Raw genomic sequence first — 18,457 nt, forward strand, 5'->3', positions numbered from 1 at the left:
TAAGCTACAGAGGAGAAGCTGGCTCTAACCGAAGCATGCACACGGGGTATCTTCCAAATAGAACAAAATCAAAATTAAGAAGAAAAAAAATCTCATTGTACACTTGGAGGAGAAAGCAATTTGGGACAGTTTCAGGAAAAAAAAATAATTAACCAAAGACATTTGAAAGCAAATTCCATAAACTATCTGAGGATAAGTTAAAATATCTATGGCACAACTTTCACAAAAAAATTAAGGCAAAGACCACATTTTATATAAAAATAGCTGAGCAGGCTTCTGAAGAAGGAAATGAGCATCTCTGTTAATACAGAACTATAAATACCCTTATATATACAGAACAACAACATGGAAAAATCAACATAAATGCATGGAATATTTCACTAGGCATCCATCTCTCAAATAAGCCAAGATCAAACGTCCTGGACTGCAGCGGAGGTACATCAGGTCAAGATTTATAGTATTTTCTTTGCTACACATACTGATACAAATAATAGAAATGCAATATAAATACTGACATGTCACAGAGATTCACTGAGCCACTCGGGTTATAAGCCTTGGCAGATCTGCCCAGAAGGAAACCATCCTTGTTTTAAGATTGCTTTCTGTTGGCTAACGAAAACACTGAAGGTATAGATAAACGTTTAAACTTTCCAAAGAAACATTAAATCAAACTAACAGCTCCTGTGAAATTAAAACAGAAATTATCGCGGCAGAAGATTCACTACCTCTTCATAAATACAGCAGTTCATTTATATGCCACGATTACTTACAAGTATCACTACTGAGGACTTTTTAGCTAACTTCCAATCCTAACCGCTACCAGTTTTGCAGCTGGACTGCAATCTGTACTTACACAGATGTACAGAACTATGTAATCAATGCAGTAAGACCGACGCGAATGAGCTCAAGTGAAGTATTTCTACGCGCACTGTAGGCGCTCACGTTGCCGTGCTTGTTCCACCTGCGCACACCGTAACCCTGCACACACACACTCAGCAGTTCTAGAACTCACACACACTGTGCCATGCCCACCAGTGAGCAATGTTTTTCCCACACACAACTCAGCCGATTCTGCCACTTCATACGCTGCACTTCACAAAGTCTGAGACGGGGCAGAAGCTCGGGCTGCCCCAGGTGTGGAACATCTCCCTTTGTTTCAGTCCCTAGGAGCCCCCACGGCCGCCTTGGCGCCCTGCACCTCCCTGCCCACCCACGGCTCCAAGGCGCGTTGGTTCATAGGCACAGGCAGACGTGGGGGAAATGACTGGGACTTGCTGTTTTTTGCTACCCAGAAATGGCCTGCGTTTACATGGGAGCTGTACTTGCCCCCGACTCATTTTAATGTCACACTTGCTTACAAGCAAATCAAAATTGTTCCTATAGGTTTTTATACATATGGTCATTGCAAAAAAATCAACAGAAAATGAAGAGATACCAGAAACTAACACATGAGAGCATTCTTTCAAGATGTCGTACCTCAGAAAAAATAAAATCCTGTCCCTGTTCACCACATTGCTGAGACTCACTATCCGACCGACCCCGCTGATCGATTCACCTATGGTGCATTAAGAAACACCGCATCAGCCATTTGGTACCAGGCTATTTCTAAGTATAATATTCATTTCTTATAATAGCTGTACCAAAAACTGCAAAAATTTACCGTACCATCCTTGAGCATCAATAGAAATATTCACTACCATTAACATACGCTAATCTTTTTTTCCCAAACATCACATCTTCATTATTTCCCTGTCCACAGATTGAGACAAATACATGAAATATTACCAGAACAAAAAACAAACTGAATGTTTCACACAACTAAAAAACAGGCACAGAATTGGAGGATGTGTGTTGGAAATAATTTATTGCCTATAAAACCTTTTTTATTTTATTTTTTAATTCACATTTTCTGTGTGGTTTTAAAGGTGGTGTTACGTTTCAGAGGTAGCGTGTGTAAAATGAAATACAGAACTGGAAAATATTTACTTCATTCAGTAATACAGTAAAATGTTCACCGTAACCAAAGCTCTGACCTGAAACCATTTTCCTCACGGAGACATTCTTAAGCATCTTTTATTGAGAATGAATGCTGCTTTGTCTACAAACAACACCCACCACCACCACTAGCCCGAGCTTCTGATTCTGCCCCTTTTACACCTGCTGTCTTCTGACCACCGTGTCAGCCACCATCTTACAGAGACAAACACTCCTTAGCCAAGAGTAGAACCCTACTCTACCACTGAAAGAGCTCTGTGGTACCACTTGGCCAACGTGCTAATGGGGCAGAAAAGGCGGAGTCCTGAAATGAAGGCTGAATGTCAGGCAGCTGCCAGTCCTCCCATGCATAAAGCAGCCTCGTAGTTCCCAGCTGATCTGAAGGATCTGGGCAGCAGGACTGGAGGTAGTAAATTAAGCTTTTGGTTGCAACATTACAAATTGCTCATTCTTCGTGGTTCAGATATTCTGTGTGCTATTCCATTTATGCATATTATCTTTGTCTTCTGTCACTATCCTGAGACCAACAGTCAGCTACGACTACAGTACCTCTGGAAAAGTTAGTGCTGTGCATTATCATCTTCAACATCACTAACAGGGCAGTGCTACAGAGACCCCAAAGCAGATAGCTGATGAATTCTGAGCAGTAATTTCTACAGTAAAGACGCTATGATACGGTTGATTTGTCCTATCATTTCAACTCTGTATCGACAACAGTAGATATTGCTGCCTCTGTTTGGTGAGCAGACCTGATGACTGCTTCCCGAGTTATAGAAGATGAAGTTGTAAGTTATACATTCCTTTTCTCTTCCTCAGAGACTGCAAAGTCCATGATCTGCTTGCCGTTTTCAGACTTTTTATTGCCTTAGCAAAAAAGAAATACTTGGAAAGATTAAAGTGCAGTGTTGCTTCAAGAACTAAGTACTGAAGAAAATTGACACTTGTATAGTACATCTGTTCACGTAGTTTTAAATCTGCCAAAATTTACCTATTAGAATATTTACTATTACTCACTCCTGCCAGATCTAAAGACTTGACAGAAGCATCATCTGCAGGGAAATGAAAAGAGGCATAGCTTCAGGAAACAGCTTTCTGAAGTATAAGCAAGCTTGCTAGCATCAAAGAATTTCAGTGCTCCCTAAGGAAGGGAGAGCGTCCTGTTTCTAAGTGCCTAAGAACTACCTTCTTCCACTTCGCTTTCTTCAGAAAGACATACTTAATCATTCATATTCCTACAGATGCATTAGGAATAAAGAACACCTGCAAAGTCATCTTCCATGGACAAAGCAAACGAGAGCCTTAGCAGAAAGATGATGAGAACATCAATACCTGGCACGTCTGCTGCTGTCACTATCAGTGAGATAGTAAAGGAAGGCTTATTTCTTTCATCATGACACAACACAATATTAGCTTTCTCTGTCATTACAGTCTATACAGATGTGTTCTGTGGTCATCCACTGATCAGAGGCAGTAAACACAAACCAAAACTCTAAGCAAAGTCCTGGGCACAGACAGCTATCACCTATAATTTTCCATCTTCTAAAGCACCTTCAGAGCAGAAATGAGTATCCTGGTGACCCTGGTGTATTAGAATCTGATGCTTGTCAGCACAACTGCTAAGACAAAGTTGGCCAGGAAAATGGATGGCAAAAATGCCAAACTCCCTCACACTGTTCTAAGGCCCAGTTAGATGCAGGATATCTGGATTTGGACATAATTTGAGCAGAACATTTGTGTAGAAACTTGTCTGTCAGGGACACAGGCAAAGGAAAAAAAACCCTGAATCACAAAGCCATAAAGCATGCGTGCTGCTGGTCTGATCTGCACGACTTAGATACGTACTGCGTGTAATTCTCAGGGATCGTTATGTTTTATGTTGCAGAACCTCCAAGCAAGTGTGCAGCTTTCCAACCACTGCACTGCAAAACTATTCTTGCTGCAATATTAAAAAAACAACAGCAGTAGTAAAATGTCATTCAGATTTTTGTTTTACCTATGACAGGAAATACACACTGATACTGAAAAACAAAACACCTGAACAAGCAGCTGTACATTATTATCCCCTGTATTCTGTTATACAGGAATATCATTTACACACCTTCTTTCTGAATTGCTGTAATATTGCCAAATGTTTCAGGGTATGAAAACAGGACTACTGTGCTATGTTTTGGCTTGTCACCATACAGAAGAAGGGGACCAAAGAACCACATGCCCAGAGGCACAATGTGTGGGTGCTGACTGCAGCCAGAGTTCTAGCTGCACTTCCATAACAGCAGTTCCAGTCCCTTTAGCAAAGGGACTTGCATAAGTGCTTGAATCTGACAGTAGTTCATTCAAAAGTAACTCCTTCCACTTGTTTGGCACATCAAATAAAAGCAAGACAGAGCAAATATGAGATATTATCAATTAAAATTTTCTTGTAGAAAAGTGGATAATTTAACTGACTGTGAAATCAAGTCTATCCTGCCGTTTGCATTGGGAATTCAAGCAAAAGCAGCAGGAAAATAGGGTCCAAACAATGGTAAATCACTTTTTTTTTTTTTCTTTTTAAATTTTAGCAAAGCTCACAGAGGTTTCATTGTCAGTGGCAGAAATTTCTTATCTAGAGAGAACAGTATCAGAGAGTATTGTTAACTAAGTACAGAAAACCCTTTGTAAAAGATTTTTTTTCAGAGTGAGCAGAATTACAGTTGAACTCCTCCTTACATTTGAAGGCTAGCGCTGTGAACTTTGCTAACAAACCTAAATTACTTTTAAACCGGTGGTCATTTCATCAGGCACATGAAATAATGCTCCTCCTTTGAGATATCAGCATTCACCTCCCAGCCAGGGTGTGATACTTCAGTGGAGGCAGTGAGCGTGTGAGCAGCCCACAGCTCACACACAGCTTACACAGTGCCTCCCCTCTCTCTCGGGATACTATTATTGAGTTAAGACATTAACTTAAGTGCAGGCCTAACAGCTTCCATTTGTGGGGTTACTCTGTAAGAGGTTTTTTGAGGACTACATACTAACCTTATTATGTGGTAATCAGAATTTCAGAACCGTGAAACCTTTTTTTTTTTTAAAACCTTTATGCAACTGGCACTTAGCAATACTGTAAAAAATCCCGCATGCCCAAGTACAACACTGGGAAAAAAAGATGGCAGAACAGAGCTCAGCACAGATCCTAAGAATACAAAATCTGCAGGAGTGATGAGGGAGGACCAGACAGAGAAAACCTGAAATCATTAGTGAGTTAATCCCAGTATTAAAGAAAAAAATGTTCTGGGTCATCTCCTACGTGCCACCACTCCTGAATTTTGTGAGCCTCACCTAGGACCTACACTGAAATCAATGGGATTACTTACTGCACTGCACGAACAGAGACTCGCCAGACTGTATTATTACTCAGTGTAAAATTGAAAGATCGGGCTTTTTAACAAAGTGTGAAAGTAGGTTTTGAAAATGCTTGTTGAGGAATACACAGATTAGAAGATACAGAGCATTAATAACATGGGCACGCACTTACAAACCCCATTAAATTCAACCGAATGTGTCTGCACATCCATTTATTCAGATGAGGAAAGGGATTCAATGCGACCAACAGCTGGGAAAGCAGAAACTCATTCCAGCCACTGCCTGCAATCAAGCTCACGGTTTGAAAATGGCAATTGTGACGTGGTAGTGCCAAAAAAACTTGTCAGACAAGGCTACTTCAAAACCAGGTCACATGTAGAAAGTCTGTAACGCTCAATTCTAAACACTTCAATGCCTTTCAGGGCATAACGGATTTAAGAGAGCGTCTTGATAAAAGGGAGTAAAGTTTGTTAAAAGTATATAGGTGGTACTTAAAACAATGAACAGAACTTCAGCACTACACCTCTACAAATAAAAAAAGATAACTACATTCATAGAATCATAAAACTGCATGTGAACCTGTTTAACCCACTGCTGTTGTGAGAGTCTCAGGAAAAGTCACACAGTGCAGCTAACAGGTTTCCCACATGATCTCATGGGCGAACTGCTTACAGACAGATTCTGTACATCAACAGTTCGGTGATGATTTGAATTATTCAGTTAGCCTTTTAAAGTGTTTTCAATTGTTTTGGTCAGAAAATGTTAAGATTAAACAATCTGAAGTCATGTGACGAAACACACTTTAGTTTAATTTCAGATCTGCAAAGAGTTCAAGCACAACTCAAAAAAGCTCATTATTCTATTTGGATTCTCAATTTTTAGTCCACCTACCTGAGTCAAAATTAGGAAAAAATTAAAACCAGGAATAGTGAGCAAGCAACTCTGAAAAACTGGCTGTTTGTGTAACAGGACATTTGTTTTCCACTCTTGGATCCCTGCTCAAAAAGTCTTTGCTACAGAGCAAGTGTTATTCTGGAAAGTCAGAAGTTACCCTAATCAAGGCCAAACTGCTAAAAGTGAAACATTTCCTCGCACAGTTCTTTCATTTAGCAGAAACAACACTCAACATTTCTTGACATTGCAAACTGCAGCCACTATGTACTACAGTCATTCTTCAGGGAGGTCTACTTCACCTTGGGCTTTTCCTTTTTGGGTTGAAGAACACTGTACAGCAAAATGCTGTCCTCTTGAAACCTACACATTATGTGAGGTTTCTTCCTGTCAATTAGAAATAATTAAAAAATGAAGTAAAATCACAAACTGTCTGAGGCATTTTTCTCCGATAAAGACGACAAGCTGAATGAGGTATCATCAGGCTCTGGTGATGTGTGATTGAAATCCATTTCTTCTAATTCAGGAGGTAAGTCTGAGAGCAGTGCCTGTAATTAAAAGAAGTATTACAATGCAGTCTTAGGTTTATCTTTCACAGCAGCAATTAATGTAATTTAAACATACAGTTAAAAAACAAAAAGAACACAACAAAACACCACCACTTTGTCGAGCTTTTTGGTCAGTTTTCACATTGGACAGACTGAAAACAAACAAACCTCCACAGATCGGTACTGATAGATATTGAGAAGAAAAACATTGACCAAGATGATGCAACTTAGACCAACAGTTCCACAGGGTCTTTCAGGTATTCTGGAAGCAACTCAAAACATTCTTCCCCAGACTGGATGAGATCAAATGACCTACATCCATTTCTTTTATTGGTCACCATGAACGCACAAAAGCTTCACTATATCTACAGTTGTGCTACACAGAGAATGTGCATTAGAAAGAACCAGATGCTGCACACAGGATCATTACAGTTATTTACCTCTAAAGATTCGAGTTCACTTTTTTTTTTTTTTAAAGCTTAGTTCACACGGTTTTATGAAAAAATTATGAAAAAACTAGAAGCCAAAATTTGTTTCAGAATTAAAAGTGTTCTAAGTTTTTTTCTTGCAAGTTATAGTTCCTATTTTTACACCCAAAAGACTGCAGACTGTAAAGGTGAAAGGAAAAAGGAGAGGCAACCAAAATCTGTCCAAAAAAACCCAGATACAAGACATGATCTGACAAAGTTCTTAAGGAAGTGCTATGCATTAAATGCAGCGTGGTAAAACTGAAGCCTGGCTTTTTTTCCTATATCCACCTTGGGCCTCACAACAGACAAATCCAACTTGCTCAGTGTTGCACTGCTTGCCTTTTGGTGAAAGGAACAATGTTTAATGTCATTGCTCATCTAAATTGTGAGATCTTTTATTTAACTTCCAACTTTGCTTTGCAAGATGTTCTGCACATTGCTGTCCCTAATCACAGTTTGAGCTTCTGGGCTCTACAGAATAAAAATAAGGAGATGACAGAACACAACAGGACATGTACCCCCATTATTAAAATCTGCTTTGACACTCACCTGCTGCTGTTCCTTATCATCTGATTTAATAGCAAGTATCAAACTCCGTGTAAACGTCTGCAGTTCAAAATACTTCTGTTTGTGATTCTCCAACTCATTTTCAATGAATCTGACTTCTTCATTCTGAGGGGGAAAATTGCATACAGTTTTGCAAGTAATAAACTATAATGCATCACTTTAGTACATACTAGTACTTCAAACTTTTTTGTGTGTAAAGAAGTAAATCAGCATGCTGTGATTCCTGCCAAAACCAGTACTAGAATTCTTGAATGTAGCATGTAGACATTCGATACAAACAGAGGTTCCTGATGGACCACCAGGAGCATCGCCCTAAACATACACACACGTGCCATCTGCTTTCTCATTCTCCTCCAAAAGAGGACTGGAATGGCCAAACAGGTTCCACACAGACAGTCATTAAAGAATGAATGACTTAAGCCTAAGTACATAAACTTAAAGGAAGCACTTCCATTTTAAAATAAAGAAAAATGGAGCCTAGGTCTCTTCCCAGAAGAGATGATCTTGAAAAGGCAGGCTGACCCATGACATGGAGCAACAACTCAGTTCCATCACTACAGCAGGAGGTCTGACACTAAGGCCACGGAAACTAACTTGAGGATTCGTCATTAAAACACAGCATCCCTACAACAGCCAAATTTGCTGTGTGTTGCAGAGCAGAAGCTTATCAACCTCCCCAGGATCTCTGAGGTTAATGGATAAATAAGAATGTATTTATAAGAATAGAGAAATATTAGTAATCTATACAGTGGATAAAGAGACATTTCATAGAGTCATAAAATTGGAGTTGGAAGGCTTTTCCAAGCTTTGTATGTAAACTGATGTCACTGTACCTGCAAATCACTTTCGTAATACAGAAATAACAAACACCTGGATTAAAAAGTTAGACTGATACACACTTCAGCATATTTCAAGTAGCTCTTCTCCCTTAAACTCACCAACTGGTTGGTATGTAAGATCCAAACACTAAACTTATCTATTGAGCAACCAAAATTAATCTTCTCTAGTTATTAAGCCTTGGGAAGATCACATAACCTAAACATGCAGTTCACCTTTAAGGAACAAAATCATTGTGCATTATTGCAAAAAGATATCTGCATAGTGGCACCAAACGCACACCCTCTGTAAGATAATAATGATAAAAATACCCATTAAAATTCTGACTGTATAGAATTAAGATTATACATGATACACACAAAGTGAGCATGGAGGTTCATAGAGATTTCATGGCAAACGCTGCGTTTACCAGGGGATATCTGAGAGAAGAAAATGGAAGATAACAATTTAATACAGGCAACCCTGAGTAAATTCTAAGCTGAAGTTTTATGAAGATTGTTCCATGGCAGAACTGTGTTCTCACATACTGCACATCCTGTTGCACAAGACCTTGCCTGTAATCCACAGTCTAGCTTTCCTGCAAGCTTAAATCCCTGCTATAGAGTACATAGCTGGAAGAAAGAAGGGGAAAAGGGAAAAACTTCCAGTGAATGCCTTAAGAAGTACAATCAAATGTCTTATGGTAATCTAGATATGAGATTCTACTATGAAGCCATTTTATATAGGTCTCATTTTCCAATAAAATAATGAAGAGTTTTTGGACAGAAGGTCAAATAATGTAGCAGAATATTCCCTTTTGAAAATACATGAAAGAGAGAATTAAAAAAAAAAAAAAAAAAAAAAAAGGCACCACCCTTATTAGGCAGCCACATGACCAATTAGGTTGGCAGTGGTGCACATAAAACGTTCCTTGCTGGCTGGTTTTGATGGCAGCAAATAGTTACATAAGCAAACTTCAATTTGGGGGCTTACGTAAGAAAATCAGCTTAATGTATTTCTTCTAGATGGAAACTTACAAGATGCTTCTGTAGCAGTGGATTTTGGCCAGTCAAAGATGGAATTCAGATTTATGCACAAAAGCCAGAAAGACTAATCACTAATGTCAAACAACAAAGCAACAAACAAGACTCTGTAGGGCATGCTGTCACAACAAGCCTTTCAGTTTGGTGACAGGTGACATTATGAAAAGGTCATTCCCTATCCATATTCATTCTGTACTGCCCTTACCAGGAAAATACTGCTTGAGGGAGTAATTTTTGTTCCGAACAGATGATCTATTCATTATTTTGGTAACTGATTATCATTAGAAGAGCATACCTGTTTCTAACTAAAAAAAAATTAGCTACTTACATAAAAATGTGCTCAGTACACAATAAAGAGCCATGGCAACTTGTAAGAGAGTTGTAACAAATATTACCTTTGCCATTTGGGAGAAGACAGCAGCTGTCAGATATCCAACTGATTTTCCTCCAACCCACAGCTACCACTTACAGACAAGTTCTGTGCTGCATTGTTAGAATGATTTATTTCTCAGTTCCTCCATTTTATTAGAAGAGTTCAGCTGTTACATCCCTTTCCAGAGCTGGCAGCATCATGCTGCTTTTTAAATCACGCTGTAGCACTCCAAAGAACAATTTTGGCACAGAACGATGAAGTTTTGTTTTAGATACTACATAAATTTGTCTTGGGACACGTGGTGGGATCTGCAGATGGCTACAGCTAGAGTAACACAGCTCCTCTGTAGAAGTGGAACTTTTCCTGCTTCCCTCTGCACTGAAATATGGGTAAACTGACTTTAAGAGGGATGAGGAGATGTGACTGAAGGGATGACACGTGGCACCCTGACTTTCTGGTAAGAGCAGAGGAGTTCCAGGCTCTCACCTTTGCTGAATTCCTCACAGACAGACCTGTCAGAACGTTCTGTGAAGGACTATCCTGCTAAACATCTCATAGTCTGAATTACTCACCTTGTAATCCAAAAGAGAGCTCATTTGATCCACTTCAGAATTACTTATCATATCACTTTCTTCATCATCTATAATTTCTATTTTCTGAAACAGAAGTAAATGGCTCATTCCAAACATGCAAATGTGTAATCAGACAAACAATCCTATCTCAGACTGACATGATAGGGTGAGGGTAAGAGGACCTGGTGCTTGCTTGTGAACAATTTAGAAGTGTGGAGCACCCATTAGATGGCAATCATGCACCTCAGCCACAGGATCCAGGAGGAAACTGAATGAAACTATGCTCAAGAGCTGCTGCCGTGGTGACTCAGGCTGTTTACATGTCACCATGCTTTTGGCATTAAGTCACACACTGCATCTCATTACAGCTCGCAAAAGCCTGCATTTTATTCCATAAGCTGCTCATTGAAGACTTCCTAGAAAGCAAAGATTATCACAGTTTATTCCTCCGGAACAAAAAAGACATTACAGCAAGTGACAAGCAAGTCCAAACTGACCTACTTCTTGCCTAAGGAACTGAGGAGGTCCTTTGGCCTATTTTGGTCATGGTGCAAGTCAAATGCTCTAAAATGCATATGAAGACAGCTCTAATTTCATACACATTGACTTTTCCCCTTAAATCTTAATAATTCTCGGATTTCTTTTTTTTTTTATATTGAGTTTCATAAGAGATCTAATGTTAAATGTTTAAGGTCAACATTAATGCTGTTCAAGACTTAGAAATACCATATAATCACAAATTTTAACTATATTAACTTCCACGCAGTGTTTTTCTTCCTCACAAAAGCCTTCTTACATGAGAAAATCAACTCAAAACATAGATTCTGTATTTTCTCCTACAGAAATTACATGTCTTTAGTAAACTTACGGCATTTTTTTTTAACTCACATCTAAATCAGATCTCAATCAGCTGGAATGATTTTGAATTAGACAATGATAAGAGATTGGCACTTCTACCCAAGAATTCAGAAGAATAACTCGATAACTTTTGAGAGAGAAGCAGTGGTCAGGTAAGAAAAGGATGTTTTGGCTGTTTTGTTTGGTTGGTTTTACTATTTTTCACTATTTTGGCAGTTGAAAGCGTACAGAGACTGCATATAATAGGTCAAAGTGGTTTCATTCCACTGTTCAGTACGCTATGTGATACAGCGTAGGCAACAACTCACACTGACACAATAGATTCTAATGGTTAGTTCTCAAGCTGTTATATTAGAGGAGGTTTCTTCACTACAGCCTGTGTGTGTGCCTTCTTCCTCCCTCCTACAGAGCAGCCATTGGAAGCTTCCTTCTCATCCCCCGTGAGCTACCCATAAGGACTGGCTATCACTCTCACTACCCCACGGGCATGTGTCGCAGGGAGGGAGGGGAAACCACATTTTCTGTTGTTCAGTGTCTGACAACCCAGCTGAAATGACAGCACTTCAAAAGCTTAATGTCACAAAGATCTGCTGCTGCATCATACACTGAGCAACACTGTGATCTACATATTTTGGGGGTTAGAGGAAATTATTTTTGAGGAAAAAACTTCTAAATAAATGTCAGTTGTTCACTGACTTTCTTATAACTATACATTTTAAGATAGCGGGGGAAGGAATAGACCTGAATTTCAAATAAGAGAAAGTGTTATGCAAAGTCTAAGTGCAACTGCAACAGCACACATTTCAAGAACTGTTACAGTTCTAATAGAACAGAGCGTGAAAAAAAAAAGTCATCTTTGCCTCCCCCCTTCCCTCTTATCAAATTATATAATGCTGGAGTTTAGGTGGAGAACTGAGCCCTTGGACATCCCCTTTGCAAACCTTTTACCTTTGTCATTTTATATTCTGCATCTCCATGGCAAACACGTCAGCCTGAGTGATTATATCTAAGGTCACAGCAGGCTGCTACAGTAAACAGAAAGGAAAAAGGAGCTGCTTCTATTCAGACAAGCCACAGAACATACAGCCTGGGATTTTTTTTATCCAAAAGCTGACCATATACTATCGAAAGACATAAAAAAGGAATAAAATGTTATCTTCTCCACATATATACACCTGTAGAGGAAAAAGAATCTCCTGTTCATCAGCCCATTTCAGCTTTTGTGTGATTAACAAAAAAAACAAATGTAAAATCAGAGCTGTAGCCTCTGGCTGCAACGGCTGTAACTGGGACCTGTTCATTCTCCAAGTAACTTTTTAAGATAAAAATCACCCTACCACTTGGGGTCTTCTCTCTTCTTCCTCCTCTCCTTTCTTCTAATCTGAGAGAAGGCAGGCTAAACAAAGGGACATATCGCATTATTTGCCATGACTCCTCCCTCTGTCTTTCCTTCCTTGTCTCAATGCAGTCAATTAAGAAAAGCAAGAACAACTGTGTTTGACTTAACGTGAATGCAAGTGAGAAAACAACGATCATCTAAATAATGTCCTATTGAGATTAAGGGAACGGACTGATCTCACAGACTGAGGGCTAGGTACAAAGAGCAAGCACTAACAATACCTGACTTCCTTAAAGGTATCAAAATTTTTCACTTTTTTTCTAATTCTTACTGTTTTAATATAGCAGGTACTAACAGAGCACTACCCAAACACTGCACCTTGCACTATAGGAAAAGACACTGGACTGTCACAGTATGGAAAAATGTCCAGTATTCAGTTTCTACTGAATGTGCATAATTGTCTGCTCTAGTACTTTTAGTACAGTTTCTTCCAGCACTCAAACAATATGAAAATACACTCTCAGAACTCAACTGAAGTTTTTATCTAGTGAAAAACATGGTGTTGGACAGCAACTTCAACATTAGACATAAAGGAAGTCACATCAGTGGAAAAGGACAGGTGTACATACCACATTATCAGCAGCTACTGGATTCCGCTCATCATCTTTGTGATGAATTTCTTCATTTTGAAGAGCTTCATTTGTTTCTTCTGCAAAAATAAACGAGTTTTTCAGATTTCATTCAAATTTTATGCTTAAGGAATATTAGTTGCCCCTGTGACCAAATACACCACATCTACTAGATACAAAAAATGAAAATCATTATCAGAAGTTAAGCAAAAAATAATACTCCATGTCTCATTAAAGAAGACATTGTACCACAAGCTTCTCAGGCCAAAGTCATGCCAATTGCTAGTTGAAAAGACAGAAAAAATATCTCTTGCCATGTACCAAAACGTTCCTAGTTCTAGGTTCAGGTTGGAATATTCAAAGATGATGAAGTGTTTCACACGTCAGAGGTGCCCAGAACATTTTTTTAAGGAATTAATGCATGAAAAATCCAGCATGCACTGTAATTATAGGATAGATATCAGAATCCTCCTACTTGCAGGCACTGGCTACTTTTGAACAGAACAGTGATCAAGTAGATTATTTCCTTCTTGTATGGCAAACTATTTATTTCTAATAGACCTAGGCTTGGCCTGCTCTGTGTACAAGCGAAGCACATGCCTGAAAACAGAGCAAGTCTTATCCTTAGATCTCAGCACAAGATGATTCCATTAGCCCTGACTTCTGCTAGAAAAAGATAAGATATTCTCATTGCTGTGATTAAGTGCGTTTCTCAGATTTACTTTAATTCTCCACATTTAACTCAAAGACCTGAAGGAAGCAGTTTAGAGAAACAGCAAATAAATAAGAAACAGAGACGAGAGTGCTCTGGTAAGAAACCTAAGTGAGGGCATGAACAGTGAGGCCAACGCTGATGGGAACACATGGCATCAGGTGCTGTGCAGCGCCCACAGCACGAGAGGGGCAGAGGGGCAGCAGTGGGACAAGGCGTACCTCCTCCAAGCACGCAGAGCTAACAGGACTTAACAACAGGATTTAAATGGAGACCAATGACGCTCACAGAGAATGGATAGCATCCAGGCCAGGCCATGGTGAGACAGTTATTGTTTTCTGCCAGTAAATTTCTCTATACTGAAGAAACGTTAAATTGATTTGAAACAACACAAAATAATCTGCCACCAGCTGCACTGCAGAGGAAAATTTCTGCTAAAACAAAAGCGAGTGGTTCCAAATGGGAAAAGCGTGAGGCAGGGAGCAACCACCACCCACCCTGTGCTGCTCACAGGGACCCCAGCAGCCCACAGCTCCCCTCGCTCTGCAGCCTGCAGCCACCACCTCCTCATTCCACCAGTGAATCCAACTCCCTGCAGCACTTTAAAATCTTTAAGCGTTCATGCTCAGCTAACATAAACTGGCATAGTTCAGTGGCCTCCACGTTGAGTTCATTTACACTAACTTTAAAAAAGGCAAGGCACTGTCTGAATCTTAGTGCTCGATTTTGGAGAGTATAGCCTTCTTTTTTCTTTTATTTTTTAACATTTATGTGGTACTTTTTAAAACCTAATGCCAACACTTTCACTCTAATTTGGCAATTTAAAATATCCTAAGAGTTATGGTTTTTTTTTTTTTTTTTTTTTTTTTTTTTTTTTTGTTGTTGTTGTTGTTGTTAATTAAGACTGAGAGTTATACTGAAACAATCACATCTGTGGTTGAGCAGTGTACATGATGGTCGGTGTGACTACTTTCAGGAAGTTCCCAGTAATCTGAGCAGTGAAATCTACTGGTTTCAACTGTAGAATTCAGCAGAAACAATTCTTGTGGTAGGATGGAAGAGAGACTCCTGGGTGCTATGCAAACCCCACAGATTTCTGGTACTTCCTTACACTTTGACTATACTCATCTGCTCAAAGTCCTGCACTCTGCTTTAGGAAAGCCTCATTCAATACATGCAGTGTTATTTTTCACTTTAAGCTGCAGAAAACTCAAGTTCTTCCCCCATCACCGCTTTCTTTCAAACAGATCTGACTAAATCAGGGCCTTCCACACCTCAGGCAAATCAAGGACTCTGATTCTGCATCTCACTTGGCTTTCAGTCATTTGACCCATTTCTTAATCATCTTATTCTCTTTATAGTAGGTTATGACAAAGCTATCTCAAATTCATTCCCAGCAGTTCTCCATTTCTCTAGTTCTTTCTTTAAACCGTTCAGACAAAATGACAAGATCAAGTCTGGCATATGAAACTGAAATACTGCACGCTTGTTCAGACTTTCTTTCAGCTTAGACAACAAAAGTTTTATTGACCTCTTCTAATCAGAAGCACTGGGAGCAATTAGTCGAGGCTGCAAAGCTGGTGAAAGGAGCAGAGTGGCAATTCGTGCCCTCGGCCCAGAGCATGAGTGTACAGGAGGGGAAGGCAGAGGTTTGTCCCATGTGGTCAGATGGTTCTTTAAGGTGCAGTAAAAGGGAATTAAGTTCAAGACACTTATCACTCCAGAGCATGGAATTCACTGTGAACAAACATGCACCCTGTAGATGCAGTTCTAAGGCTTCCTGAACTGTCTCCAGCTACTGACTTTGATTCTTACTGCAGATCTGTATCTGCCTGTCAAAGCACATACACACACCTGAGGCAGCTTAATGGCACAAGTTCTGCTGTGCTCTGACACAGTCTGAAGCTCTTTTAGTTTAAGACAGAGTTTGAGCTAATTCATTTTCTGAACTTATCATTTTGAGTTTATTGTGGAAATGCTGCATAGCTCTGGTCACCTCAAAGCTAGCAGCTTCACATGCATCGGTGCTTCTTTAGCCACGAATTGCTGATGTGACCCTAACAGAACTGATGTTCAAGTTCGCGGGGTAGAACTGGTGAGTTACCAGAGAGCACCTGTAAAACTCAGCTTCCTGGGGAAAGGAGGCTGATCCACCAGTACTGTTTGCTCACCTCTCAGTTGCACGAGCAAACTGAACTTGTTAATTAACTTCTGAGGAATCTGGCAGAAAAAGAATCTTATGACAGAAAGTTTCGTGATAAAAACATAGGCAGCATTCACAGAGAGAAGTAAGAGACCAAACAGTACTGTCTATAGAAAACGACACTGTTTCAGACATTTCTGAATGTGTACAACAGAAAACCCAAAGCATGCAACAGTACAACATTAAAAACACATGCACAGTGGTAACTGCATTTTCAAATACCTTGTGAGCTTCCTTCAGATAAGCAGATTGATACTTCATCATTCCTATCATTATCATCCCCCACTTCAGTAGCAGTTTCCTCTCCTGGATTAAGTGCTGATTTAGAAACAAATTCAGATTGATCAGAGAAATCAGCAGGACCTCCTCTAGGGGGTGGGACCTCAATCCCCATTAAACGGTACTTCCGTCTTCGATTCCCAATCCATGTCTTGCAAGAGAAATAAACATGAATTATAGCAGAAACTGTAACAAAAGCAATAGACCCACAATCAAGTGAAATTAGCACATCTGTATTCTAAGAACAGGAGTATAGCCAGCAACCCAAAGGAGGTGACTATTCCTCTATATTTGGCCTTCATGAGGCTGCTTCCTGGAGTACTGTGCTCAGTTTTAGACCCCAATGCAAGTGAAAAGGGAAGAAAAGTGCAGAGCAAAAGGAATAAAAGCAACAGCTGCAAGTTACAGCAAGAAAAATTCTGACTAGAACTGAGAAAAAAAGAAAGCAGATGTTTTACAGTGACGGCAGTTAAGCACTGGAATGGTTTGTCCACAGGAGTTTTGGAATCTCCAGCCATGTAGGTAGTCAACATTTCACTGGACAAGGCCCTGACCTAACTGTGAAGCCAGCTCTGCTATGAATAAAGACAAGGACTAAGTGATCTTGTATGCCCATCCCTCCCTAAATTATTATATCAATATATGATCTTGGATTCAAGTTCTCTTGGTTCACAACTTCTAATGTGATCAAACCACCCTGTGACCCAAATGGTCCACCTATTCCAAGATTTCCTACAGCACAGGAAAAAATATTCAAGATGGTAGCTTTACAGTGCTTCACTTTGATATGGAAGCATACTTTGTAAAGTAAGTGAAGTAATTTCAAAACAATATTATCTTTGTGTCATCTTTAGTTGTAGGACGAGCCTTTAGGAAAAGAAATTACAGAGCTTCCTAACTGTTAACTGACTTGCTTTCTCTGATGAGTTCTAAAGAACAAATTATGCTAAAATTTTTAAAGACTCAAAGAAGAGTTCAATGTGATGTAGTAAGACTTGTCGGCAACTCTTTATCTCAACTCTCTTCTTTTCCTTGCATTACCCAAGCTTTTCAGTCTCACCCATTTCAATTCCACTTGTCAGCTCTTGTTCACAGACACTCGGTTCCATCAAAATCAGTTTCTCACTGGTATCCAAAAACCCTGGAATCAGCTTCTTTGCCTGATCATAACTTCTAGTCTTCTTGCCTTGGCCCTCCCCCCTTCCATGCCCTCCATAAGATGACAGGAGCGGTGCTGCCAGCACTGGAAGCACATCCACCACCACCCCAGGACCTGACCACATGCCGGTCCAGGACTGCTGACAAGGGAATTGTGCCACACAAGCTATAATCATACAGAGCATAGTGGATTACTGCAATTATTAGGTATGTACAATACAGTCAGTAGTGGGCTTTGAAGCATGGTCAGTGCTGGAATTTCTGGATTCCAAGAAACAAATATACCTCTAGAAAGCATGTGCATTGCTATTATTGAAAGCATGTTAATGGGGCATGGAAAATGTACATTGCTTCCATAAGGTCGGAGCCCCAACAGATTTTGCCAAACATATTAGAATGTTACAGGATTTTTTTCTTTAAAGATGAAAAAACATTATTATGGCCTTATTTTGGAAATAATTGCAACGTTTCTTCCCAATCCACTCAATTTAACTACTGTTCCAACACGTAGCACAACAAAGATTATTAAAAAACTTATTGCTTATAATACCTTAGTTATCAGAGAGAAAAATTAAGAAACACAAACTACAGTCCCAACTATTATAGTTCCATGCTGTGCCAGCCTTAGGAAAAAGTAAAGTAAGGTACAATAAGCTGCATCTCTA

General features: G+C 39.6%; 1 protein-coding gene across 1 annotated transcript in view; it reads right to left on the bottom strand.

Moving 5' to 3' along the window:
* Nucleotides 1-6,647: 6,647 nt before the first annotated feature.
* HDX (highly divergent homeobox) overlaps nucleotides 6,648-18,457 on the bottom strand; it is a gene marked incomplete at its 3' end in the record, with an annotated part of 36,225 nt that continues 24,415 nt past the window's right edge. The window contains exons 6-10 of the mRNA XM_079542001.1: nucleotides 16,578-16,785; nucleotides 13,441-13,520; nucleotides 10,615-10,698; nucleotides 7,793-7,915; nucleotides 6,648-6,773 (exon numbers count right to left, since the gene is read on the bottom strand). Coding sequence (XP_079398127.1) covers nucleotides 6,648-6,773; nucleotides 7,793-7,915; nucleotides 10,615-10,698; nucleotides 13,441-13,520; nucleotides 16,578-16,785 — 621 coding nt within the window. The remainder of the gene's footprint in view (nucleotides 6,774-7,792; nucleotides 7,916-10,614; nucleotides 10,699-13,440; nucleotides 13,521-16,577; nucleotides 16,786-18,457) is intronic.

Source organism: Tetrao urogallus, assembly GCF_951394365.1.
Source record: "Tetrao urogallus genome assembly, chromosome: 13".
Classification (NCBI taxonomy): Eukaryota; Metazoa; Chordata; class Aves; order Galliformes; family Phasianidae; genus Tetrao; species Tetrao urogallus.